The sequence below is a fragment of the Synchiropus splendidus genome, chromosome 3 (genome assembly GCF_027744825.2).
Source record: "Synchiropus splendidus isolate RoL2022-P1 chromosome 3, RoL_Sspl_1.0, whole genome shotgun sequence".
In the NCBI taxonomy this organism is placed as follows: domain Eukaryota; kingdom Metazoa; phylum Chordata; class Actinopteri; order Syngnathiformes; family Callionymidae; genus Synchiropus; species Synchiropus splendidus.
Genome location: NC_071336.1, coordinates 10,428,490 through 10,452,423, shown reverse-complemented (window position 1 = coordinate 10,452,423; position 23,934 = coordinate 10,428,490). Strand labels below are relative to the sequence as shown.

The window sequence follows — 23,934 nt, the reverse complement described above, 5'->3', positions numbered from 1 at the left end:
TCACTTCCAGCTCAAAGTTCTTCTGACTGATGGAGTAAAAAGAGGAGATCCAACTGATCGTGAGGTGAAATCCTGTGTTGTGAGTGTCCATCATTGTCATTGACCAAAGCTTTTGATAGTGTCCTCCATCACAGACACACACACACAGTTGCCCCTATGACAACAGGCATTTGCCATATTCCATGTCAGTCATTGGCTGCTGTACTGATGAGACGTTCAAATGTCATAGGTGACATTATTTTGTACATTCTGAACACACTCAGAATAATCACGTCTTAAAACTACTGGTCTGCTAGTCAGTTGCCCGGTCACATTCTTGCCCTGCGCAAATGAATTCACCCATCTCTCCCCTCAATAACTCATGATATCGGTCACAAGGTTCAGTCTCTCACTACACAGATCCTTGTATATTTTAGCCTTGGCTGCTTTGGCCTGATGAATGCAGTGAAACAGTTGCCCTCTGTCATTTGGATTTAGATCAGCGACATCTTTATTGGTTTAAGGGAGAAGAACAGAACAGCAAAATATACAATCGCAAGTCATTCTGACCAATTCTGCTAAAGTATTTTAAAAAAGCCATGCCCCTCCCCTTTGTGGTAAAAACATTGAGACAACTGAAGTGTGATGTGATGTCACAATATATACTGCACCATGATCTCAGCGCACAAAGGTAGGGTCAACCATCTAGGTGGCAGCATTGTCTGGAAATAATGTAAATTCAGATCAATTAATTGAAACAAAAAATGATTTTAATAAAACCAGTCCAACAATTTCCAGCTTAAGCCATTGCTTATGTGTGGGTGGTAGATTATACTTCCATTTTAACAGAGTTAGTCTACAGGAAAGAAGAGTGGCACAACATATTTTTGCAAGGAGGAGAGGCTGAATGTCGACAGTGAAGAGGCTACACTCATGTGCTGTGTCCCGAGCGCAGTTTCCAATTCAATAGCTCAACTATAAGCCTTATTTATAGGCTTTAGTGTTTCTGATTTACGGCACTTACCACCGGTGGTTAGAGTAGCCCAAGATTCTACTCAAGTAAGAGTAATATTAGAGTAATATCATAATATTCCGCAAGTGAAAACGAGCAACTAATGTATTAGTTTCAATCGCGGATGATATGAAATGAAATAGTCGGCTCAGGAAGCTGACATTATTTTGGTACCATGAACATGTAGATGAGTCTGTGTCCACCATATGAGAGTGAGTTGGAGGCAAAGTCTTGTTTCTCTATGTTCTGTTCAAAACAATCGCTGTGTGAAATGACTCGAACTGCACCACTTTCTAACACTTGGTGTCCAACAACGCCTCCTGTTCATTCTTGATTAATATGCTTCTGTGACCAGTCAGTCATCTCCATCCGTTCCACCCTGCCTGCACTCTCTTCTTCACCCCCACTGATCTCTCTACACCACCTCTCTACTCTCTGCACAGTCACTCTGATTCACACCCATGTATTCAGTCATCTGTGATAATAGGTTGATATTTGTCTTACAATTGAAAGTGTATAATCTAGCGGGAGTATAGCGAAGAAAGAGCCTGTCCCTAAATAAGACCAGCAGGTGCGTAACCATGTAGCTGTTGCTGTAGCTCTGTTAGAGACTCGGTCATTTATTACACTTATTAGAAGCAAGTGAAGCGGTATTGACTATTGTTCACCAAACTGTTGCAAAAAAAAATCAAATTAAAAACCCCACGTCTATGATGACGTAGGCCCAACAAGAAACCAAAACGGATTCATGTTCTGTTCTCTGATGCTGTGTCCGGTGGAAAACACAAAACACGAAGCTGCTTTTATGGCAATGAAGTAATCGCGAGAACACGAAAACAAGGACTTAAGTTTTGATCCGCCCGGAAGTACGCAATGCGTTACGTCACAGAGTGGGAGGAAACAGTGAAATCCACACACAGCTAAGATGGCGGAGGAGCAGCAAGAATCGCCGCAAGGAGAGATGGAGGGTGAGAAAAGCAGTCACAACACACAAACTGAAACCTAAAAACCCACGGGGGTCAGCGGTGAATATCGCCGCTGAAGTCTCACAGTTCGACCCATCTATTTTATAGCGGTCGACCTCACCGCGGTGGAGGTGTAGTGGGACCCAACGCTGTAGCGAGGCCACAGCTCTCAGGCTAGATCCGCTATACAAAGAAAAAACATTTGTTTTGCGACTCTCGAGAGCACCACCGGTGACAGTCACTTCACCGTTTCACCTCTGTTAATAGCCGGAAGAAATCGTTCGTAATAAATGCCCGCTTCTTCCTTTCGATCTCTCAAATGGGCTACGAGGTATTTGTTTTCATCGACCTATCGATGTTGAAGAATGTAGATGCCGGGTGTCACTTAAAAATGCCCATTTGTTTGCTTGTGTACCATACACAAATTTACCGGAAGGAGGATGGTAACAATCGCTATTATCATATGATGAGTTCCCATTACAAATGTGACACTGAGGAGAAGAATGGTGGTGAGCTTCATCTACACGATTTCAATTACAGATTAATCGGAACCACCTGAGTTAGTGTTTTAAAACGGGTTGGTTGACAAGTGTCAAAAATTTACAGGACCATTCACGCTTTGCCACAGAATAATGAAGTCTTCAGAATGTGTCTAATATGAGATTATTTCTCTGTTTCAGAGAAAGACCACACCTGTGTACTTTCAAACGCAGAGGAAAAAGTTAAGTATTTCTATCTATACTATCATCATACACTGTTATTTAGTGTTTGCATCATTGCAAAGAACATATTCTTTCCTTTGGAAACATTTTAGGTTCCCCACCTGAGTTGATGGTGACATTTGTTTGTAATGAGATGCATAAGTTTACATTATTTGTCCCCAGTTTAATTATGTAAATTCTTGGAAAGTCTGTGAATAAGATACTATATAGGCCGCCCATATATTTGTTCTGCATTTCCCTCGCAGCACTCCTTCTTTCTTTTAACACGTGGATGAATACCCCTACAATAGTAACCACCGTCCTCAAGTCTACAATTGCACACACACTACACAAAAAAAGAGCTCTGTACAGCAAAACTATGAGCAGTTATCGCAGGTGGATGCCAACTGAAAAAGGCTGGATCCTGGCTCATTGCATTTTGCTGAACTACTAAACCCCCAGGATGCTGAACACAGTGCCCTGATTGTTGCTTCTCTTCCGTTGGCCACTAATTTGCTGTGTAGCTTATAAACAAAATGACTGTTCAGCTACAGAATCACATAAAATAATAAAGTTTTCAGTAATAAAAACTGTTGTGATTCAGCCGTATCTCCGAATGGCAATTCGTGTTTCTGATTGTGTAAATGGATTTGTTTCCCAATCCTGGTGGATGCAATGAAGTATATACGCTGGGGGGCTTCCAGGAAAAATTTCATTCGGCCGCTGGCGGTGATGTCACATTCGGCAGTTTCGGATTTTTCAAACAAACTAATGACTCTTTCTACCACATGCAAAACATTTTAGCATAAGGCAATATTTGCCAAGCACACTGTGGTCTGACGATGTATAGTGATTGGCTGACGTGTACGGCTTTATTCCAGGCTTTCATATGCAATGGCGCATAGTGGTGCTAAGTTGTCGGGTAAAGGGACTCTCCTCATTTTTTGTGCGGTGTAATAAAGTTGTACATGTCAGCCAATCATGATGTGTCGCCCGAGCAGACCATGCTTCGCAAATATCTTTTTCTAATATTTAGGTTTTGTATGTGGTGGGAAGTGCCATCAGATTCTTCATTTAAAGTTCAATTTATGTATTTTCCCCTCTTTTTAAATAACACCGCTACTCACCACCAGCCTGAAGCAAGTGCGCCATCTTATTTTTTCCTGGAACCCCTTTGTATCCATCCATCCATCCATCCATCCATCCATCCATCCATCCATCCATCCATCCATCCATCCATCCATCCATCTTCAGTTACCCACCATTTAGTCCTCTTCTGGGTGGCAGGGAGAGCTGGAGCTTATCCCAGTGGTCATTGGGTGAGAGGCAGGAATACACCCTGGTCAGGTCGTCAGTCCGTTGCAGGACACACACACATGCACACAGGTGCAAATAAGCAATTGCAAAAGATTTGTTTATTGCAACCAGCAACCGGTACAGTTTATAAAAAGACCAGATGTGTACTGTTTTTTGGTTTCCCGACATCATCGTTCATTTGTATCTATTCTCTCTTGTTCTTTCAGGAGTGAACTGCCTCGCGGATGATGAGGCCATTATTGCTCAACAAGACAGAATTCAACAAGAGGTGAGTGTTTGATCCACATTTTTTACACTGATCCGAAACCAGAGCTTTGTTTGCTTCATAACTTTCATCATTATTGATGATTGTGTATTAAAAAAGGCAACACGAGGTCAACATAAAATCAGAAAAAGAAGTCAGAAAAACAGGAAATACTTTAAACGTATTTGCTATTAAACGTAAATAGTCTTGCAGGATAACATTGTTTGTTCAGCGAAATGAATTAACCTCTTTGTTGTAGCATAAATACTTTGAGATTTTCCTTCAAGCATTTAATTGAAATAGAAGTGCAAAAGTGTCAGTGAGTTATAATAGGACTGACGTATGAAGTCCGTGGATGACACAGTATGGCGTTTGAGAAGTGAAAATTCTCGCATCATGTCTTGGTGCGCTGTTTGTTTATGTGGAGGGGAGCCTTGTTTGACCCTACCGCTCTCCTGCGTGGGTCGTCGGTGAACGCTCTGACCATGTTAACACTTTTACTATTCACATGTTCTTTGGGTTCCAACTGGTGATTTTGATCTGTCAAAAATACTGGATCAAATGGGTCTATTGATCCAGATTTTAACAATGCAAACATTTCCAGTGTGAATCACACCTTCTCTTATGTAAAGACAATATACCTCTAAATTAGGTGATATACTTGCTTTTTCAAGAACTCTTTCATCATTGATGGGTAAAACTGTTTTGGGAACAGTTGTCATCACCAAGTCTAGACCTGAAGGCCTTTAGTAAACAACATAATGAATTTTAGTCTACAGTGAGACTTGAAGTTTCGTTTGAATCGTTTCTCATGATGTTGTTTTCTCTCCCTTTTTTCTCTTGGGGTTCTTCAGATTGCCAACAGAAATCCTCTAGTGTCAGACAGACAGTTTCTGACGGTGCTTCAAGGAGAGTATGCTGCGGATGACACAGTTTATCAGCGCAAGATCAAGGTCTGTCTCAACTCAAATCGGTTAACCAGACTTAAGATTACATTTCTGACATGTCATTATATATTGCTGTTACAGGACCTACACAAAAAATACTCGTACATTCGTAAGACGAGACCAGATGGCAATTGTTTCTACAGAGCTTTCGGTTTCGCACATCTCGAGTCCTTGCTAGATGACAGCAAAGAGCTACAGAAGTGAGTATTTGTAACTGTGCAAGCGCGTGCATGCCCACGAACCACATCAAATGTCAGATGAGATTATGTTTCGGTTGTTGCTTTTGGTAAAGTATTAGTTTAAGACTGTACGTAAACAAAATTAGATGAGTTTTCCAGAAGAAAATGTCCATCGTGATTTACTAATATGTTCATGTGATTTAATATTCAACTGAGTATTGACAGCTTGACTGACAGTTAATGCAACACATGAAAAAAAATCATGTCCAAAATTATAAATATAAACCAAAAAGTGCCATAAGTGTCCGATTATGTAACAACATAGTAGTGTTATTATCCTGAAACTACTCAGCTGAAACACTGGAAGCCATGCTGATTTCTTGTCAAGTAAAAAAAAAAGTTTAAAAAGATAAAATAAATACATTCTTGAAAGCATTTGCAGTTACCCCTCACCAGATCACGTTCAACTTTCACATATTGTAGATTTTTTGTTTGTTTCAATTCAGTTACGTGGGGTGTTTTACACAATTGCAGGAATTAATGTTTGCATTTTAATTATTTGTGTTTTTTCCTCACCTAAAAAATAATTCAATAATAACTAATAATTAAAACAGTGAGAAGTTGGGGCCCATATACAAGAATTTTGGCCCCTTACATTCCCAGCATAGGTCATCTTCATCTGTGCATGTCAACATGAAGCGCCCCCCCCGTCGCTCATCTGTCGAGCAGGACTCCACCTTTTAGCGTAGTCTGTTAAGGAGGACCATGAAAGATGTACAATGCGCCCTCACACCTGCGGGCACTCTGGGAAAAAAAATCCTGGAAAGGTAGTAGAAGTAGCAGAAAGAGTTTGCTGTCTCACTGTAGCTGTTTAGTACATTAAGACTTGGCTGCATATGCCAAGCATATGCTTAAGTCTGGCTCCACCAGGTAGCCTTGATTTTGAAACCCTCAATGGCCCCTGGCTGCGAAGAACAGTGTGAGCGGCGTGCGCTCGTGTGCCGAGAACGGGCCTCCAGGCAAACCCAAGGTTTGCTTGAATTCCTGCATGCTGGATGAGCAGTGTGGTAGTGGCTTATAATGGGTTTCATTTATTATCCTAAATTGTGAATTTTCACTTTTCGCTGGGAGCCCCAGTCGCCATGTTTTAGGGATTCTTATGTTTCAATTCTCATTTGTATTGGTAAAAAGAGAGATTCTGCTCGAGGAGTCACACTCAAGCTTAAGTGAATAAAGGAATATATCATACCACGGGCATGGATGTTCTTCTTGTCATTCAGACATATTAGCTTATGCTGGCATTTATTCATCCCAATATTCCGCAGTACTAAGTTGCAGTTCTCCGTCATAGGTTCAAAGCACTTGCAGCTAAGAGTAAACTGGACCTTGTTAATGAAGGATTCATTGAGTTCACCATTGAAGACTTCCACAACACGGTGAGTCCTCACTTGCACGAGACGTCATGGGGTGTTTTTACTTCAGATGTATTGCACCTGAAGGGTTTTTCTTTGAAACAAGACACTTGTCATGTGAAGCCTATAATGGAAGTAGATCACCTTATTTATATGTTTGCTTTGCCCATGTGCCATCATCAACAAGTGTGTCCCATATTGTTTGTGGCCTCACTTAATAATAAGTGTGATGTCTACTTGACTAGATGTGTGTTAGAAATTCACTCGACAGGTAACATTATTTCTGCTTATCGACTCATGCAATTTATTTACTCCCTTAAAGTAATGTGAAGGTATAATCAGGTGCAGCAGTTACTAAAGAGCTACTAATGTTGGTGTTTGTCCTGAAAATTTCAGCAATCTGTTTTCTGTTTTTAAGCATTTATTTATTATATCTCTATTTATATTTTTTATTATCTATTTACATGTAAAATTTGTGTAAATATCCAATGTGGGATTTTTTTCCCTTTATTTTCCGCTTATTGTTTTAAGTTAGCTATTGTGCGTTGTGTTGTTAGGTGTGCGTCTTTGATGTTTTTGTTGTCTCTGTTGTCTTTTTACTGTCACAAACAGTAAGTTTGCTCGTCCACAGTCAGTTAACCCCCCACACCCTGCTCTTCTCTGTCAGCTCATGGACTTGATTGAACTGTGTGAGAAGCAGCCGAGTCTTCAGGAGCTGCTGAGCTCCTTCAACGACCAGTCCGTGTCAGACTATGCTGTCGTCTACCTGCGGCTGCTCACCTCAGGCCACCTGCAGCGAAAGCACGAATTCTTTCAGAATTTCATCGAGGGAGGTCGATCCGTTAAGGAGTTCTGTCAACAGGTGCGCTGCCTAGGTTCAACATTCCAACAGATGATGATGATGATGATGATGATGATGATGATGATGATGAAAGGCTTCATGTTGCACAGCAGTCTTAAACCGATTTAAACATTTGATGATTAATTCAACTAAAATTGGACCGCCCTTCTTTCTTTATTTCTCTTCATCTCAATTCTAAGTATTCAAACACCTTCAGTTATCAGATTCAGTTTAAAACACTGTTTATAGATGTATTCTTTCAGCAGCCCTCAAGGTAATACATGCTGACTCTTCCTCAGTCTCAGGGAGGAAGTTCAGCACTGCATGTGAATTAGTGCGTGCGAACAGAAGTTGACAAAATAGGGCTTCAAAGGGCGACATCACAGAGTGGAAAAACTGGAATGCATTGTGGGCTTTTAGGTCAACTGAAAAGTTTGTTTACAACTGCACTGAGAGATCTTTGCGCTGTTCTTTTGTTTAACTTAGATCACCGTGGAGACATGCTATGCTATTAACTGCCTCGCCGTATGGGTGTCATGAAGAATGGGGTGGTGTCAGTCAGTCCAATATAGCAGCTTTTTTTTCCACTTAGCCAAGATATATTACCGTAATTTTGGGGACTGTAGAGCGCACCGGAATACTAGCTGCACCCACTTAATTTAAGAAGGAAACTAGATCTTGTTCATACATAAGCTGCAGCGGTGCTGCGCAGTAGAGAGGTCAGTGGTGCACCCAGCTTAGAAGCGCATGAGGATCCTCCTAAACTAGTTAAAACATTGTCCAGCATGGAGACTCACTCATGAGACAAACTCGGCAGTCTTCTGAGCTTGAGTCATGAACTTGTCACGTCTCTTATTGACATTAAAGCGCGAAGCTGCTGCTTCTTGTCTCCGGTTCTATAGGACAGCGTTTTTCAAACCGGGGCGGACCTAATTTGTCCAGAGATAGAGGTGGGCGATGTGATGACATTAGATCATGACATTTAGAACGTGTTGACAACCAACCAACGTGAGGAGATCACATGGATTCACTCACATTCTTTCAATAGACTATACTGTAGAACGACAGTGTGCTGATGCGCTGATCTGTCCATGAGTCAAAGCAGCGCTGCTGTGTTGCGCGGCGCTCCTCTTCCCACACGCTCACAGCCAAGAAGCTACTCTCATGTGCAACTTCCAGCTGTTTTTAAATCTGATGTGCCTCTAATTTGACCACACACTTTCACAACAGAACGATGGAGTGATCCTTGTCAGACCCGCAACGCCAAAGACTGTCTGCCCCACAGAGCTAACGGCTAACGTGACGTCTCACTTCAAAACTCAATTGATGCTCATGGACTGTCAAAGTTTGCTTTGTGGTTGAAAAGTTGGAGAAAAACTAAACGCACAACAAAATAAATGCACTCCAAAATGTGAAGAGAGAAAGAATCATTGTTTTTATGGAGCAAGTTCAGGCAATGAATGCTAAGGATTTGTCTGGAAACCCTAAACTACAATAAGATCATGCAAAAGAGAAGTGATGAAATCGAAATAGTTACTTAAGTAAATAAATAAATGTATGTATGATATGTTTTGCCGTATTGCCCACCCCTTTCTGAACACATTTGAAACAAATACATTTTCTGCAATTTGTTTCTACTAATAGCATAGCAAAATAACAATTGAGCGTCAGTAGCTACAGTTTTTCACAAATTATTAGAGACTTAAAGCACAAGTGCTCTTTGGCTGAACTTCGTTTGGTGGTGTGCCCTGGGAGTTTTTCAATAAACCAAGGGTACCGTGGCTTGAAAATGGTTGAAAAACATTGCATCAGCTGTGTTGGTAGAGCTGCGGACACTTGGCCGCAGCCGCATTTGGAGCACTTTACTGTAAATAAAAACCTGTGATGTCATAATTTTGACCTGATGAAGCTCAATATTTTGGCAGCATACGCTCTTTAGCCTGTAAAAATCTGTATATTAACCGCGTCATTTGTATTAGCCGTGAGGTACAAATCATGAGAAAAAAATAGCAGCTTGTCGATTATTTTTGTTTGTTTTCAGGACGTGGAGCCTATGTGTAAAGAAAGTGACCACATTCACATCATCGCCTTAGCACAGGCCCTGAATGTATCCATCCTGGTGGAGTACATGGACAGAGGAGAGGGAGGAACTGTCAATCACCACATCTTCCCTGAAGGAGGCGACCCTCGCATCTTCCTCCTGTACAGACCCGGCCATTATGACATCTTGTACAAATAGCACACTCCAGTCACACACACACACACACACACACACACACACACACACACACACACACACACACACACTCATCATAGTCATGCTCCTCCAGCTGTGTTTGGCAGTGGCAGGTGCTTGGAAAACTTCAACAGCCACAATGAAGAGACGTACATCAGTGGAAGAGATTACACTCATGTGATTGAATCAATAAATAAAAGATAATTCACCACACATGCCCGATACTCGATTCCCCCTCGACTGTCACGAAATGGTTAAGTCAAGAATCTTAGAAGTGACTCCTCACATTTAGAGTTGTACAGTTTTTTTTTCTTTTGTGGTTGTAAATGTTATCTACTTGCATTATGATGATGGATTTGTTTCCTTTGTTACACTGCGTTCATTGAGTTTTATTAAAGGGATTTACATCTTAACCGGGTTGGATCTTGGTTTTTCAAATGGCCAAAGTGTAAACATTCAAGGAGTCATTTGAGAGATAAAAGATTTCTCAAGCAAAATTGTGAATGTTAATGTTGCCAGTTGCATTTTCAGTTATTTCGAACAATAGTATATAAAGTATGAGCATGACACCATACACTACTCTTTAAAATTTGGATCGGAGGTTTTTTTTTCCCTTTTTAAGGCCTTTTTTCATGCAATAGTCACACTGTAATGTTTTCTCCGAACACAGGTTTCGAAATCGAAATCAGCTTTGCAGGCAGACAAAAAACGTGAAACAGAAGAATATGTGCACCGGTGCTATGAAGGAAATGTAATAAATACGTTGCAATGTGAATTGAATGTATTCCATGTATCCCATTTATTTGAGTTCATAATCCCGTTTAGACGAACGTTAACATAGATCGTCTATTACCGCACACCTTCTCTGGACACCTTTCTCAGACCGCCTGCGGAAAGCTTAAAAAACGGACAGAGTGAGACCTCGATGTTGAAACAGCGCGCGACAAGCTGACTGACGATGCATCCGTTTTTGAGGTCATTGATATTGAAAAATAGAGGGTTAGTAACAGAATGTCTGCGGCGACGCTCTTCTTTGACATGTAAGTTTGGAAAGCTGTCAATAACACACGTTAGCTCGTTTGTTTGCTGTAGGTCTTTGCTCGTATACTTTAGCATACAAGCTAACCTGTTAGCGGACCGCACGGAGAAAGTCCCCTGGCTGGAATTGTGGTACTTTTAACCATGCATTGGTTTGAATGTCATTGCAACTGTCTCGTTTCCGCCCCAATTTATGTTCTTATATATTTATATATTATATATATGTTATATTAAACATTTAAGTATGTTACTATGTTACTATGCGTCCTCTTAACCTGGGGTTTACAGACCAGGACAACCTGGAGGCACCGCCAGGAGGAGCATTAGGCCTATGCAGAAAGGAGGGTCTACCCTCCAAGTCTGGCTTGTCTTATCAGACGTATCCTCCCGCTCACGACCCGAGAGCTCCAGACTGTAGATGTGGTCACCACAGTAGGTCAGAAACGCAGGGTCGGCCTGTCAATCATGAGCATCTGCCTTTTGGTCTCACCATGGCAGAACCTTCCAGCCTACGATCACTGGAGACTTCATGGGACTATTGTAAAAGTTTTAGTCTCATCGTGTTGCCATACGAATCTTATCCACAAATGTAATGACATGAAAGTTAGCTGTGTCTCTCTGTTTACTGGAGTGGTGCAAATGTTTCATTCCAATTTCAATGCTTTCGGGCCTTCGTTGTCCTGCAGCTGAACTGTTTGAGAACATGGACAAGAAGGCGACCTGGGATCGCTTCTATGCCGAGACCAACAGGGACAGGAAGGACTTTGAGAACTTTGACTGGTTCTTTGGCTTCAGTTCGGTCCGAGACATCATTCTGCCACTGTTACAAGCCAACACTCCCTCTGACCAACCGCTGCGCGTTTTGGACTTGGGCTGCGGCACATCTGCGCTGGGTCCATCCATTTACAGACACTGTCCCCTCCCTGTGCACATCACGTGCGCAGATATTTCGCCTGTAGCTGTCCAGCTGATGCAGGCGCACGCCCGAGCCTCCACCCCCGAGCCGCTGAGCCCCTCATCGCGACTTGAATTCATAGAACTGGACTGCACACGGCTGCACGAGCACTACAGGTCCAGCAGTGTGGACCTTATCGTGGACAAAGGCACCATTGATGCCTTGCTCAGATCCAGGGATGGCAAGGAGAAGGCAGGACTGATGTTAAGGCAGTGTTTGGGAGCGCTGCGTCGCTCAGGGTCCATGGTGCAGTTCTCTGATGAGGACCCAGATGCAAGGCTGCTCTGGCTGGAGACTGAAGCCCAGGAAAGAGGGGTGATGCTCGCAGATATAGGGGTGCAGGATGTAGGCGAGACTTACTACTGCTATCATCTATCACCTCGGTCTGTGATAGAGCAAAGGTGACCTGTAAAGCCATGCTTGAAATAAAGAAAATGCTGGATCGGATTTGAGTGTCTTTTGACATTTTTTATGAAAGGAAACTCAGAAATATCATTGTTTTTTTTACCATTGAATTTTTCCAAAATGACTGAGACTTCTCTTAATTCTGTGTTGGGCAGTACTCAAGTTTCCTCCCATAGTTAAAATCGATAGGCTGTTACACATCACAAAATCCTCACCTAAGCTGTATTATTCAGTTGTGACCACAAGAGAGCAGTGTTACCCCCAGAAGCAGAGCAGTGAGTAAACATGACTTTATTTGGACATTTCTGTAATTAAACAGGCAGCAAAAACCATATGAATGCCTTTATAATCCACTTCAATCATTAAACTTGCAAAAGTAGCAAGTGCAACTACAATCAAAATGTCGGATTCTATCCTCACTGTCCGTTTATTGATTTCCCAATATTGCACACTTCCCAGTGTAGGTATCGACAGGTGTTACGGCTGCATTCTTCCTCACATGATGGATGAATCCATTCCACTTCCTCCTCTGTTGACATTTCATCGGTTGTTGTGCAATATCTCTTGAGATTTTTGGAAGAAATTTGGCTTCAACATCATCGAGCAAAAGAATCACGGTGGACATGACAGGACACCTCAAGGCAGCTGCATTGGGACAGTTACAGTACATTTGCTTGTGTAACCCTGGCATCGGTGCAATAGCAAAAATCACTGTGGAGTGCAAAATGCACATCTGAAAAAAAGAGTTGGAAGGATACAATGAAGATTAAGAGCCGATCAGACATTCTTCTAATCTTGTCTTAGTTCCTGAGAAACGCGCTGAAGAAATGCCCCGGCTCCTCCTCCACCTGAACCGAATCTCCCATGCAGAAGGCTGGAGGGTTCAGCTCGTTCGGGTCGATAATCCCGATGACATTGTTGATGTAACTAGGAACCAAAAGAAAAAGCACATGATTCAGACGGTCAAGTTCCCGAATGTGGATTTCATAAATTTCACAATTACACAAACATTGTTTCGCAACAGTTTTCATGAAACAGTCCAGATTTTTTTCATCCCGTGTGGTCTGCCAGACTATTATTATGATTATTATTGTTGTTGCTATTATTGTTATTGTTATTATTATTATCATTATTATTGCTGTAGTTGTGAATAAGAATAAGAAAATGACTCAGCCATTCATACCTCAGCACCATCCACCCAAATTGAGGTGTCTGGGCAGAAGTGGTGACTGGAATGCATCCAAACTCGGTCACAGTTGTGAGGTACCTTCCTGGAAGATCAAGTGTGGAATGAATGTGTGCGCACAAATGTCCTGGTGATCATCGCAAGCATGTTTCTGAAGGTACCTGCGTTGTTAGGCAATTGCCCCATCCAGGTGTTCACCAGCAGTCCCTGTCCTGGTCCAGACGAACTTCCTACAATGGCTTGCCCGAGAAAAGAGGCGTTTTTGGGGATGGCCAGGGGCTGGAAGTCCACTTGCAGCGGTCTTTTCTTGCAGGTCTTTGCCTTTCTGTCAATCTCAAACATGACCGACTGGGACGACAGGAGGAGACACAAGGATGACACGAGCGTTCTCAGCACTTTCTAAATGCTTCTTAAATATGTTTGATAATAACACATTTTCATGGTTTATTTGTTCTTTAAAAAGACATTTCAAAAACACAGACCAACCTCTCTGTAGAGCAGCAGGACGTCCAGGGTGAACGTCTCATTTTGGTAGATTCCAAACTCATGCAGACGGATCCGCTCGCCGAGCGCGTCATACATGTACCGGGAATAGGTCCAGACCTGCTCGTTCTGAGTGGCCTGCGGAGAGGTGACAGCGAGGTCAGCCCTGTGATACAGGTCACTCGTCTTCTTATCTCCAGATCGGCCCAGTCTGAACTCTTACCACGGTGATAGCCCCGGACAGCAGCGGAGGGCTGTCTGTATGGAAACACACGTGAACCTGTCAGCAGGCGCAAGTAGCACCAGGGTGTTTTTTTTTAATTTATACTCACAACAACGTCGAGGCCTGAGGGCCAGGCCGCCCACCACAGCGCACAGCAACACCAAGAGTCCTTTCACTTCCATCCTTCCCACACTGCTGCTCGCAAGTGTCTGCTGCTGTCAGGAGCGCAGCCACTTCCTTATAAACAACCGCCAGCTCCAGGACAAAGTCCAGCTGCCGGAGATTTGTCCTCGCCTCGCTGCACGTCGCGCCTTTGTCATCGCAGGCCAGTGAAGGCAGAAAATCTCAACCGGACAAGTTCTTTTATTGACAGTCATAAAGAGGCTTCCACTGTAGCTCAAGGTGGTTAAACATACAAATGAACTACTTTCTGCTTCGCGGTACCCGCAACATCTCTGTTGTTAAAGGCTGCCAATGTGTTCTCTGCGTCAGGGCTGAAGAATGTTGTTTATGTGAAGCTAAAAGGACGTAGAAGAACAGAAATGGAGTACGGATCAGGAGCTGAAACGTTTAACCTGTGCCAGCATTGTCATGTGACTAGGTGAAAGGACAGGTGTCATTTCAATTCTATTCTGTTGGAGCTCTGTTTTCACACGATTGTTTTATAACAGCGATATCTCCCTCTAGACATGGAAGAGATTTCGAGTACGCTTCAAACAAGTCAGTCATAATGACCATGTATTCTACTTTGTTTCTGCAACTTAGTTCTCTCTTGCTTCTTCCAGACATTCTGACGCTGCATATTATGTTCTGTGGTCACCCACCAGTGAAGCATCCTCACCAACGGTTCCTTCCAGTTGCACCATCTATTCAATGGTCAAATGACAGAAAATCGGCGTGATAAAAACACATGAAGTTATTTGTCTTTGTTTCCTTGTTTACTGCCTGCAATATGAAGTCACCTGTGTCAAGAGGCGTGCCAGATGGACTCAGTGAAACTGCAGGTTTACTGAGGTGATAGTTCAGTCTTCAGTGACTCAACATCACCTGATATCGCTGACCTACAAAAGACGCATGTGATCGTTTTCTGTTCCCTTAATGTGGTTTGATAGGAGTTTAAGTTGAGCTTCCACTTGTTGTGCACAGAAGCTGCAAATGACAAACTTCATGTACGGGGTGGCCAATAAAAGGCAACTGAAGGGGGATCTTAATCCAGTTTATTCTATAAATTAGTTCTTATTACTTCACTAATGTAAATGGTTTTGTGAAAAACGTCAACATGGAACAGTCTATGACATGCATACTTACAAGTGTAAATTTAGATTTCAACTTTATCCGTGTCTCTGCCAGGGGATTTCTGTGCCGCTCATCCTGCTCGACAACAATCCACAATCACATGCTTATCAGGAAGAATGACTGAGCACAAATACAGCATATATGAAGACACACCAGTTTGTATACTCTCTATTTTGACAGATCATAAGATTTATTATCTTGAATAATATAAAACGTCAACAGAGAAGCACATTCACCACAAAAATACAAAGCTGACATGATGTTAGTTTTTGATTATGGGTTTGAATATGAATCTTTGAAGGCCACAGAGCACACGTCTCACCTCATCTACTACTACTACTGACTCACCATACAGTTACAAATCCAGCCATCATGTCTGATGCCCCGGTTAACAATGTCGTGAAGAAAAGAAGAACTCCTGAAACCCTCCATACTGCAAAGCCCTTGTGGTTCGTTGTCAATCCTGTGATCATGCCCCATATTCATGCATTTATTTGCTCTAACTTCTCATTCTCAAGAACCAAGAGGAAGCAAAGGCAACATGACTGACAGGCCTTCAGTCCACTAGTTGAAAGCATAAAAAATATAATCGACATAAAGTGCCCATTGGTGGCCTTTCGGCAGGCAACACCCAGCAGAGATGAGCAGGTATGCATTGTAGGAAGAGCTATGGCACTGACGGAAACACTCCACAGGACCACCGCTCAGACAATAAAAATAAAGTGGAAAGCTGCCAATGAAAAAGGAAAATGTTTAAGAGTTGTAGTGAAGTATCTGGGGCTCTTCGGCCACTGGAGGGAGCTGGAGGAGCTGACAAATGCTGGTGCACTGGGGTCCATGTTGATCCTCCAGGAAGTATCGTATGCCTCTGTCAGCAAAGTTAGAGGGTCCCTTCGAGGTCTTGGTGGAGTGGATTTGTGGGTCCGTTAGGTAAGTCAGTCCCTTGCCGTTCGCCGTCACCCACCCTGGAAAGGACGAGAACAATCATTGTTTCACAGGGACTTTGTTTAACGGCTAAAACAAACAAACCTTGCAGGTCCACAACAATCTCCTGGTGGTTGGAAAAGAGGTACGTGAAGTGACCAAAGGCCAGCCCATACTCGGTGGCCTCGAAACTTGTGTCTTTCCGCACAGTGTTGTTGGTCAGTTTGACAAAGTCCCCGAGCATGAACGGTTCCACGGTCAAGCAGCCGACGATCTCGTTGTCTCTCAGGAGCTGCTCGCGAGTGCAGAGACATACGGACAGAGTGAAGTCTTCTATCACCAGTAAAGTGAAGGGACCTTCTCACCAGTAATGCCTCCGAAGGTATGAAGAAAATCTGAGCCATGACATCCTTGTCATAAAGGCTCTTGTTGAATTCAGTGATGTAAAACTGGGCCGTCATTTGCCTCTCCACGTCCTTCAGGTGAAAGTGGAGCTGCTTTGGATTCAAGTAATCTTTCCCTACATAACTGAGGTTGGACAGCCAACGTCAAGACATGGACAGATGGATGTGTTCAGAACAGCACATCCTCACTACTAAAGCATCAAATATCGACCACCATCAGGTATGCGTTTGTCTTCGCCATCTGCGCTGCATGTTGACACATCAATTAAGTTACGCACATTCCACCTCGAGCGTTTCCTGACACTGCAGGTGGCATGTCACGCAAACAAAGTCGATGCTTGGCGTTAAGCCAATGGATGGCAGTCTTGCAGTCTCGGTTCCTCTCTTCAGATTCGATTTCATGTGATCATTTCACTCGTGGTGCAAGCTTGTTGGCATCATGCAGGTGGGGAAACATTAGAATTCATAAGAATCAAACTAAAGTGCTTTAACAAAACCATTATCCATTCATGACAGTGGTGGTAATATACATATACCTCCGATCATGACTCATCTATGTGAGGGAAGGCGGGTTGTGTCTTGCCAAAGGACACCACAACAGCCACAGGATGATCCACACAGATGATGCATTAGATGAACATGTGTCAACATGCAACACGGGGAGCGGACTTCAGCGTCCATGTCAGACACAAAAGCGCACTTGCTGATAGTCGATATGTGACGCCTAAGGAGTGAGACTGTGTCAGTCTTCAAGCCAAGTACCTGCTCAGTCTCTCCTCCTGGTGTAGAAACTGCACCCATATAGCTCTTCTTTGTTTCCCCTCCTTCTCCATCGGTTGGCCAATGTAAACACAAGTCTCTCTTGCCATCCACAGTCCGCTAGCTTTTGAGAACTTCAAATGAAGAGCATCTGCACAAAGATAAATAGAGTACAAAATGAGATTAACAACCAATGGCAATGAATATTGCAGACTTAATTTGGACTTACTGAGAGTCACGCCATGAGTTTTGAGTTTGAACTTCGTCTGGTCACTGTGAAGTCTCCGCATGAGACATTCATGACAAACTCCGCTCAAGAGATGAAAGTAATCCTGTGGTGTCAAGAAATATTGTGTTTCTGGAGCAAACTCTCCCCAGCTTCGATTGCGACAAGAGTAGCACGGAGAGTTAAGGATGGCAGGGGCCTGACTCGGGCTCTCCTCCAGCACCTCAAATGAATTCTCAGTAGAAAACGTGTTGGTGACCTTTTCTTTAAGCTGCGGCTGGTCTGGGTAGTCGGCAGGAGCAGTGACCTCACAGTTCAGGACAGGGTCATCATTGCAGACTCCGTGAGGCTGAGGTCGGGCCTCTGTTAGGTTTGGTGGTGCGGTATCAGATTCAAGCGTCTCCAGGAGGTGGAAGCTCCCACTGGACCCAGAAGATTTGCTTCGTTGGAAGGCCGCTTGTTTAGAAATGTGGGGGATCCTTCGGTATGTAGGGGAGTTCATGTCGGCTGAAATCCTTTCCCAGGATGAGTGAGAACCAAAACTCCAACTCAAAGAGCTGCTCATTTGCAGCTCTGACAGGGAAACCGACAACTCCGGAGTAACTCCATCTTCTTCCGTACAAGCTGTGCCAATGTCAGCTTGGGTCACTTTTACATTTCCTGAATTCTGTCCTGAACCAGAGGATAAAGCAGCGCAGGCTGTGGGACTCGAGGCACCTGGGGCAGCCTTGGAGTCTTTTGCATTGTTTCCATGGTTTTCGGACCCTTCTTCCTCAGTCTCTGTGGTCGGACAGATCTGCTTCCTGTTGGCATTTCTTGCACGCAAAAAGGCCAAGCTGCCGCTGCTGCCGCTGGATTGTGGTGATACAGAGCAATTAAAGGAGACGTTCTGCCATGAGGAGCCTAGACTCTCTGTGGTTCTGAGGGCTCCACATTGGTCAGACATTTGAGGTGAAAGTCCGGGAGATGTTACCAGGTCATCGCTCAGACATCTGTCGCCCAGTTCTTCTGACACCTTGCAGGCTTCTGTGGTACATTCCGTGTTCAGTGTGCTGACTGTTGTTCCCAGTGCAGTGATACACGACCTTGCTCCATCGGTGCCATCTGTAGCGCCGGGACAATCGGTCTTCCGGGCCTCACAAAGCGACGCATGGTATTTTTTGAACCGCAGCATCACTTTGAAGAAACTTTGCAAAGTAAAGCTGACTGAAGTATCTTTGATTTTTCGGTAGAAGTCGGGGATGAACGATCCCTTGTCAGAGTTAACAAAAGGCTTTACTTGCAATAAACGCTTGACCTGAGTCACCAGCCTCATGATTTCAATACAAAAGCTGTCTCTGTCTGGAGCTTGGGCTTTGCAGTAGTCGTAAAAAAGTGCTAAAGCTTTCTGGCAAGCTTCTTTTGCTTGTTCAACGGCATCTGTGGCTGTGCCGAGCCACTTGTGAGTGACAGCGAGGGAATACGCCGCCTTGATAAAGGTGTGAAGCTCCTGAACACTGGAGACCACTTCTCCCTCTGATTTAGTGAGTAGTCCGATCTCAAATGCCTCTCTGGCCTGGAGGAGGGATGAGTGCCTTTGCTCAGGAGTACACTCCAGAGAGAAGCTGTAGGACAGCAAGCAGGTTCCTTGACTCGTCTGCAGAGCACGGGGGAGGCAGAGTTAATGTCACTTGTAGAAGAAAGTTTGAGCCATGACTTTATGGGGACAATTTCATTGACACAATGCCTTCCCTGGCCTCTAAACCTAACCATCCAAAACAAGAGGCATGATGCTTAACCAAACCTAAACCCAGGTATAATGACCTAAGGCTGACATGTTGAAGGATGTGGACCGGCAACAATGTCGTAGGTAGGTGTAAAAGTAGGTGTGTTTAACCAAACACCAAATAGAATTCTAGACATTTCCACAACTGAACACGTTTAGTCAGATTTTTTAGAGCATCAGTTATTACAATGCATTGTTACATGACGAGTGGAATTGTCATTGCGGAACTTTGTTTATTCGTGTCATGGCCCTTGAGTTGAGCTCGGCTGAAGTGGAGCATTAAAGGGTGGGGTGGCTTGCACACTCCTCTGTCTCTGTATGGCTTCCATTATTTCAATGTTAACTGACGGTGTGGGAGAAATTGTTTCTACTACTTTAGCTTAAACAAGCAAATGATATGACCCTGAAAAAAAAACAATGAAAGCTTATACTGACTACAATTAACTTAACTGTGGGAAGAGTATACAGTATTTTGGCGAAAGGCACATGCACACCTTGGAGGCAGGTAGTTGAGCCAGAAAAAAGGGAACTTCTTCTTGGTCATTTTATTGCTGTTGGATGTGTTTGTTTGGATTCACGGCAGTTCCAAAGACTTCCACCTTTGTTACGAATACTCCCCGTCATGTGATCAACTGCTACTAAAAATCAGGTCAAGCTGGTTCACATCCAGCTAGTTTCTTTTCAATTTGAACACACTTTGCTGTGACCTGACATCAAACCAAACGGCCAGACCACATGTGTGTTTTAATAACTAAATATTAATATTGAACAGTTAAAAAACATCATCATAAAACACATGAAACAAAGGTCAGAGGAGCCATTTTTGGCTGCGTCAACTTACCACGTTGGTCAGCACGTAGAGTGACGTGTACTGGCTGTACACCACCGCCAGCTTTGCTGCCTCAGCTGCAGACAGAAGACGATGACCTCCATCTCCCAGTAAAGACTGTGGACACCAAAACAGCATGAAGCTTGAAGAAGCTGAAGACTGGTGAAACATGGACACATCAGATATCACTTGCCAAATCGATATCTGGAATACTCTTGAAAGCTTGGAAGTCTTGGTTGTTCATTGAGACCATGATGTTGGCCAGTATTCCAAGAGATGTTCCAATTCCCTTTACGGTAACACACACACAAAAAAAAATCAACATTGTGTCACGAGCTGGACTGGCCAGGATCATGACCTTTCACCTTTTTATCTGGCTGAGGAAGTGAATAATAGCCGATCAAAGACGCCCAGATCAGCTCTGCTGCTTCCAACCACAGTCCTTTAAATATTTGACAAAATCATGAGGTGAACAGCTCTGGCCTTCACACATCGTGGGCGGAAGTCAATAAGAAACATACTCACCAAGCTTTTGTAAAACCACCCCACGAATCTGAAGACAAACAGACTGCACCAGAGCCCTGTCGCTCTCCGAGTGGTACACCCAGCAACCTGAGATTTCGGGGCGTCAACCATCATTCACATCCAAAAATACTAGTCACCTTTTATGGAGCTGATTCATTACCAGTGGCGCCGTTGTTGCTGATCAGGTGACACAGAATGAATTCTGCCTTCTGTAGTTTGCCTGTCAAGGAAAGGACAGTTTTTGTTTCCTGCCTTTTGCCTGACTGTGGGATGCAAACAGCCAATGCTGCTGCTGCTGCTGCTAGTCAATGAAGCAGATCTCAACATGACAGATGTTAGATCAGTCACTTGCTAAGAAAGTGTGGGCTTGTGTTTTCAACAGCCTAAAAATGAAATGTACATTAAAATGGATGCATCTCTTTAGTTTATTTAGGTCTGTTTTCACCAGTTTCAGTGGAGCATTATATGACTGCTACTGATACAGGCCGGCCAGACCCCATACCTGAGTTGAGGTAGACTCTCGCCTGGCGTATGACCAGCTGAGGAGCCACGGACGCCCCACGCTGTCTTCTGTGAAGCAGCTTGACAATCCTCAATAAGCGACTGGACTCGTCGGCCCAGTAGAGGAAGCGATCGACGAGGAAGGCGACGGCCAGTGCGGTCTGCACCTCCTCAGCCAGGATGCATGACCTCAGGAAAATCTGAAGCCAAAACGGCAAATGGCGATGAGAGGAAGACAACAGTGCGGTGTGAAATCTGAAGTGTTGAGGTTGTTACCAGAAGCTGGTGAAGATTCTGGCTGATGAGGTCACTGAGGTTGGTCTTGTCTTTGGCACTGACTGACTGCTTGTACTGCCACTTCTCTGGAACGAAGGGCCACTTCATTTCCAGCGCCTCCTGCAGGAGACATTCCAGCTCTGCACATAGCGAGTCTACACACACACACACACACACACACACACACACACACACACACACACACACACACACACACACACACACACACACACACACACACACACACACACACACACACACACACACGAACAATTGTAAGTATGTTATTATCACTTTGTAAGTCAGTTTGCTTGTGACAGGACCAAAGCTAAATCTAGTCCCTCAAGCATGATGGGTCAACTAATAACTACGACATCAGTAACTTGTTCTTGAGCTGTCTCGTCCTATGTCCCTTTTTCCTTCGAGTATTCTGACAGTTTTCCTGGCAAGATGAAGTTTAATCTGAAAAGGTGACATCCTCAGTAACATTGTCAATTCTGGAATTCATTAACAACCATTTTGCGAATGTATCCCCACGATACCACAGGGAGCAGATCTGCAACGTAAGTAATATTTTGCATTTCCAACAACAACGTTATGTTTGGTCTCCTCAGTGTACTGCACTAGTCCTGATAGGGTTTATTGTCATGACTGACATTTGCAGCTCAATTGCCACTCGATCAAAGACTTTTCTTATCAATGCCATATAAGTGATCACCATGTCAAAGTCATTGTTTGGGCCTATTTTGGCATTTACTGACCCACTCCACACCCAAAACATGCCACACAACATGCAGTAGCACCAGCAGGGTGTATTCTAGCTATAGCTACTTCACCCATGATGAAACACTGTCACCTCTGGAGACACAGCATCATCTAGTGTCTGACCTCTGCAGGCGCAGTAGTTCCTCCTCTCCTCCTCACCGTCCTTCTTCACAGCAGCGGCTGCTTTCAGACACTCTTCCAGCAGTTGTCCCACCTGACCGTCCATAGTGGAGGCGCACCCCACGTTAACTTTATAACTGGAATTATTGGGGAATCCCGACTGTTAAGCACAGAAAGAGAAAAAAAAGAACAATGTGTTTTTGAAACACTTGCAGTTGTTCCATGAATTGTCCTCACGTGCTGTCACACTAGATGTACAATGGTCATACAGTCAGGATCATTACGAGTGAAAATGATTTTCATTTCACCATCATTATTCTTTTCCAGTAACAGTTGAACTTGGAATCAGTCTGAGGTTTGTAACTTCAACTCTATTGTTGACATATTTAGACACATTCAGGCATATTCATAAACCACTGACTTCACTTGAGCTTGCTCAAGAACTGATCAGGAGATATTGACAAGAGTCATGACACCGGTCGACGGAATTGAAATGATCTCCACATCTCTGCTGTTATCACTAATATATATGATACTAAAGTGAATGACTACTTCTGGAATACCTTCTGGATTTTCAGGTTGACTGAAAGTCAGTGATGCAAGCTGAAACATGCCTGAAAACAACGATACAATTGGAGTTACTCACCTTTTTCCAATACCTGAACAATTACAGGATCAGAAGTCCAAATGTCATCACCACCTGATAAGTAAATGCCAACCTCGTCTACCGATGTGATAGTGAGAGCCAGTCCATTGGTCAATGAGTAGCCGGTCGTAAAGCCCAGAATCCCAGGTGGATTCATTCATAAGAAGGAATAAAGACACTTACTTTGGGAACACATACTTCATCTTGGTGAACTGTGTTGCATCGAAACTTCTCTCAGAGTCATGGGATAAACCTGCACAACCTGGGCGATAAAATGAACCACAATAAACAACCACACACAAAACATTAAGCAAAACGCATGTAGACAAAAGCAGACCAGGTTTGAAACTTGGTTAACGCACTGTGTGTTCAATAACTGACCAAAAAAGTACAGTGCAAATGAACTCCCTTCACTTCCGAGTTGGGCGGGACTGTAGACTGCTGCATTCGTCACTGTCGGAAATTCCCACACCAGCGCATTCGGGGCTTTTTAGAGGCTCGACGGTGACAGGTGAAGGGCAGTAAATTATTCTTCAGTTTCATTTCAGTTGCGATATCTAAACACTCAGTGCCGCATGCTGGTGAAACAATGTACTTTCTGTTCAGCCAAACATGACAGATTTGGTGCAGGGTTTGATATCTATTTATATATTTATTGAAGTGTAAGAATCCGAAAATGACAAATTATGTAAACGTGAGCGTGTAGCTTTAATAATTCAATGAAATTGCACAGAGAATTTGGATTAATGAGACTAAACAAAGACCCCCCAAAAAG

General features: G+C 43.5%; 4 protein-coding genes across 6 annotated transcripts; 2 read left to right on the top strand and 2 right to left on the bottom strand.

The window, feature by feature from the left end:
• The first annotated feature begins 1,855 nt into the window (after positions 1 to 1,855).
• Positions 1,856 to 10,613, top strand: otub1b (OTU deubiquitinase, ubiquitin aldehyde binding 1b). Its single transcript, XM_053860379.1, has 8 exons — positions 1,856 to 1,959; positions 2,637 to 2,678; positions 4,181 to 4,242; positions 5,073 to 5,171; positions 5,247 to 5,365; positions 6,696 to 6,780; positions 7,424 to 7,618; positions 9,639 to 10,613. The coding sequence occupies exons 1-8, from the start codon at positions 1,917 to 1,919 to the stop codon at positions 9,834 to 9,836; spliced, it is 843 nt and encodes a 280-aa protein (XP_053716354.1). The 5' UTR covers positions 1,856 to 1,916; the 3' UTR covers positions 9,837 to 10,613.
• Positions 10,614 to 10,747: 134 nt separating this feature from the next.
• Positions 10,748 to 12,768, top strand: cskmt (citrate synthase lysine methyltransferase). The gene is made up of 2 exons (XM_053860380.1): positions 10,748 to 10,873; positions 11,558 to 12,768. Exons 1-2 carry the CDS (start codon positions 10,792 to 10,794, stop codon positions 12,229 to 12,231), a joined length of 756 nt encoding a protein of 251 aa, XP_053716355.1. The 5' UTR covers positions 10,748 to 10,791; the 3' UTR covers positions 12,232 to 12,768.
• epdl1 (ependymin-like 1) lies at positions 12,505 to 14,365 on the bottom strand. Its single transcript, XM_053860382.1, has 6 exons — positions 14,233 to 14,365; positions 14,124 to 14,158; positions 13,904 to 14,038; positions 13,579 to 13,765; positions 13,415 to 13,502; positions 12,505 to 13,158 (listed from the first exon to the last, which is right to left on the bottom strand). Exons 1-6 carry the CDS (start codon positions 14,303 to 14,305, stop codon positions 13,032 to 13,034), a joined length of 645 nt encoding a protein of 214 aa, XP_053716357.1. The 5' UTR covers positions 14,306 to 14,365; the 3' UTR covers positions 12,505 to 13,031.
• A 1,212-nt stretch (positions 14,366 to 15,577) lies between these two features.
• alpk1 (alpha-kinase 1) lies at positions 15,578 to 23,582 on the bottom strand. 3 transcript variants are annotated; one of them, XM_053859689.1, is made up of 15 exons: positions 23,541 to 23,582; positions 23,343 to 23,421; positions 22,517 to 22,673; positions 21,629 to 21,783; positions 21,354 to 21,552; positions 21,012 to 21,071; positions 20,852 to 20,938; positions 20,692 to 20,768; positions 20,520 to 20,615; positions 20,339 to 20,443; positions 17,736 to 19,368; positions 17,510 to 17,657; positions 16,709 to 16,871; positions 16,449 to 16,635; positions 15,578 to 16,384 (listed from the first exon to the last, which is right to left on the bottom strand). In XM_053859689.1, exons 3-15 carry the CDS (start codon positions 22,617 to 22,619, stop codon positions 16,173 to 16,175), a joined length of 3,225 nt encoding a protein of 1,074 aa, XP_053715664.1. In that variant the 5' UTR covers positions 22,620 to 22,673; positions 23,343 to 23,421; positions 23,541 to 23,582; the 3' UTR covers positions 15,578 to 16,172. The 3 variants fall into 3 exon arrangements, with proteins under 3 accessions (XP_053715664.1, XP_053715663.1, XP_053715662.1); XM_053859688.1 differs by having other exon boundaries at positions 23,077 to 23,421; positions 23,497 to 23,568; XM_053859687.1 differs by lacking the exon at positions 23,541 to 23,582 and adding an exon at positions 23,497 to 23,530.
• Between the last annotated feature and the right edge of the window lie 352 nt (positions 23,583 to 23,934).

Bases quoted from the DNA above. Each gene is read 5' to 3' on its own strand.
- otub1b (XM_053860379.1), top strand. From the start codon at position 1,917: ATGGCGGAGGAGCAGCAAGAATCGCCGCAAGGAGAGATGGAGG. The intron at 2,679-4,180 runs TTAAGTATTTCT...TTGTTCTTTCAG, and splicing joins TTCAAACGCAGAGGAAAAAG to GAGTGAACTGCCTCGCGGAT. The intron at 6,781-7,423 runs GTGAGTCCTCAC...CTTCTCTGTCAG, and splicing joins TTGAAGACTTCCACAACACG to CTCATGGACTTGATTGAACT.
- cskmt (XM_053860380.1), top strand. From the start codon at position 10,792: ATGCATCCGTTTTTGAGGTCATTGATATTGAAAAATAGAGGGTTAGTA. The intron at 10,874-11,557 runs GTAAGTTTGGAA...GTTGTCCTGCAG, and splicing joins GCGACGCTCTTCTTTGACAT to CTGAACTGTTTGAGAACATG.
- epdl1 (XM_053860382.1), bottom strand. From the start codon at position 14,305: ATGGAAGTGAAAGGACTCTTGGTGTTGCTGTGCGCTGTGGTGGGCGGC. The intron at 14,039-14,123 runs GTAAGAGTTCAG...ACCTCTCCGCAG, and splicing joins TGTCCGGGGCTATCACCGTG to GCCACTCAGAACGAGCAGGT. The intron at 13,766-13,903 runs GTTGGTCTGTGT...CTGTCGTCCCAG, and splicing joins TCCTGCTGCTCTACAGAGAG to TCGGTCATGTTTGAGATTGA.
- alpk1 (XM_053859689.1), bottom strand. From the start codon at position 22,619: ATGGACGGTCAGGTGGGACAACTGCTGGAAGAGTGTCTGAAAGCAGCC. The intron at 21,553-21,628 runs GTAACAACCTCA...TTTTGGCTTCAG, and splicing joins AGAATCTTCACCAGCTTCTG to ATTTTCCTGAGGTCATGCAT. The intron at 21,072-21,353 runs GTATGGGGTCTG...TTTCCTTGACAG, and splicing joins GAGAGTCTACCTCAACTCAG to GCAAACTACAGAAGGCAGAA.